Source organism: Capsicum annuum, unplaced genomic scaffold (assembly GCF_002878395.1).
Source record: "Capsicum annuum cultivar UCD-10X-F1 unplaced genomic scaffold, UCD10Xv1.1 ctg56966, whole genome shotgun sequence".
Classification (NCBI taxonomy): domain Eukaryota; kingdom Viridiplantae; phylum Streptophyta; class Magnoliopsida; order Solanales; family Solanaceae; genus Capsicum; species Capsicum annuum.
Genome location: NW_025865429.1, coordinates 1 through 2,443, shown reverse-complemented (window position 1 = coordinate 2,443; position 2,443 = coordinate 1). Strand labels below are relative to the sequence as shown.

The 2,443-nt window shown below is 36.4% G+C and overlaps 1 protein-coding gene across 1 annotated transcript; it reads left to right on the top strand.

The window, feature by feature from the left end:
• Window positions 1-768: 768 nt before the first annotated feature.
• Window positions 769-2,438, top strand: LOC107852213 (putative late blight resistance protein homolog R1A-10; the record flags this gene model as incomplete). The annotated part of the gene is made up of 1 exon (XM_016697265.2): window positions 769-2,438. A coding segment is annotated over exon 1 (1,599 nt), but the record flags the coding sequence as incomplete, so codon positions are not given.
• Window positions 2,439-2,443: the final 5 nt, after the last annotated feature.

The following is a 2,443-nucleotide window of genomic DNA, read 5'->3' as shown; positions in this document are numbered from 1 at the left end:
CCGTGCACAAGTAGGCCCTTTAACTATACAAAATCTGAAAAAATAAATACTCCAATTCTACGTGGCAAAATTTGTGTATACACTCAAAACCACGCACGTTGGAGTTAGAATTAAAGGGGTTTTTTGTTCAGCTTTTGTATAGTTAAAGGGTCTACTTGTGTACTGACAAAGTTAAAAGTCATAGATGTAATGTATCTTTTTTATTAGGTGGCAGCATCTGAGTGGATGACTAATCCACGTAGGCGCAAGTGAGGCACACACGTGTAAGTTGCAAAATCTAAGTGTTTATTTATTCAAGTTTTGTATAGTTAAAGAGCCTACTTATGCACTATCAAAGTTTAAGGTTAATGTTATAATTTGGTATCAAGTTTAGAGTCATATTTATGTATTATGCCTTGAATTTACCATTATTCTGCAGTGGCTTCCAAAGAGATGCAATTTCTCTAGATTTTTAATAATGGTGTATTTCTTTACTTTCTTAAACTTCGTACCAAGTCAAAACCAGAGAATCAAATTAAAAAGAAGGAGTTTAAAATTAATATATTTGTAACCTTTGTCTCCATTATTAAAGCCCCTGCTATGCGCGCGGTCCAGGAAGACCACCAGCTATATTGACATTGACTAAACATATTCCTGCTGATTGGTTATTTCAATTTTTGTCATTTTTCTGAATATTATAATATGGTCAATATCCTACTCTTTGTTTCTATGACCTCAATTCATCTACAAAGATGTTCCATACTAAAGAATGGGTATCATGTTATCTATAATATCATTGACCTCTTGCATATTACAGCTTTCAGGTCATAATCGCAAAGGCAAACGTGAATACAATAGATATGGCTCATGCAAGTGTGGCTTCTCTTATGAGAACAATCGAATCACTCTTGACATCCAATTCACCAATGCAATCTCTAACCTGTGATCACAGTGAAGACTTTTCTGCTCTTCATGAAAAGATTAGTTCCCTGGAAGTAGTTGTCGAGAACTTTGAGAAAAACAATGTTTCTGGGGAAATGACAGATTTGGAAGTACAGATGAAAGAAGTTGTAAATATTGTTGAACAAACAATTCAGCTAAGAGTAACTGAAGTTTTTTTGGCAAATGATGAAAATCTGAGAGTAAAGGCAGAAGAGAGGCTTTCTGATAGCCTGCAACAAGTAGCAGAGGACATTGATAGTATCTGGAAAGAGTCGACAAATATTCAATACAAAGGAAAACAAGTATCAAAGGAATCATTGGTTCATGATTTTTCAAGTTCAACAAATGATATTTTTAAGGTTAAGAACAATATGGTTGGACGTGATGATCAAAGGAAACGGTTGTTAGAAGATCTGACTAAAAGTTACTATGATGAACCCAAAGTCATCCCAATTGTCGGGATGGGAGCCATAGGTAAAACAACCTTAGCGAACGAAGTATACAATCATGAATCAATTCTATGCCGTTTTGATGTTCGTGCCTGGGCTACTATATCTCAACAACACAACATAAAGGAAATTTTGCTGAGTCTTCTGCGATCGATGATCGAAATGGATGACACGGTTGAGATAAAAGGTGAAGCAGAGCTAGCAGATATGTTGCAGAAAAGATTAAAAGGTAAGAGATATTTAATTGTATTGGATCACATGTGGAAAAGTGAAGCATGGGATGCCGTGAGACTATGTTTTCCAAGTGAAAAAAAGGGGAGTGGAATATTGTTGACGACCCGTAACACTGAAGTAGCTCGCGATGCTGGGACAGAGAATCTTTCTTTGCAGATGGGCTTCATGGATCAACATGAGAGTTGGAACCTTTTTAAAATTTCCGCATTTTCTAATGAAGCATTACCATATGAGTTTGAGACTATTGGGAAGCAAATAGCAGACGAATGTCACGGGTTACCACTAACTATTGTTGTGGTTGCTGGACTTGTCAAATCTAAAAGGGAAATAGAAGATTGGAAAAGTGTTGCGAAAGATGTCAGGTCATTTGTCACAAATGATCCTGATGAACGACATTCACGTGTGCTTAGGTTGAGTTACAATCACTTGACTAGAGATCTAAAGACTTGTCTACTGCATTTTGGAATTTTTCCAGAAGACAGTGAGATACCAGTGAAGAATTTGATGAGATCATGGATGGCTGAGGGGTTCCTAAAGTTGGAAAATGATTTGGAAGGAGAGGCCGAGAAGTGTTTGCAAGAGCTTGTCGATAGATGTCTAGTCCTCGTCTGCAAGAAAAGTCTAGATGGAACAAAAATTAGATCATGTAAAGTTCATGATCTAATATATGACCTGTGCTTGAGAGAAGTTCAAAGGGGAAATGTTTTTATCATGAACGACATTTTCCTTGACGTATCAGATTCAGAATGTCGATATCTCAGTATGAAAAAAATGCAACCCTTTAAACGCGTAACTAGTGATGAAATTTATTATTGTTCCTTTGGTCTTTATAGAGCTCT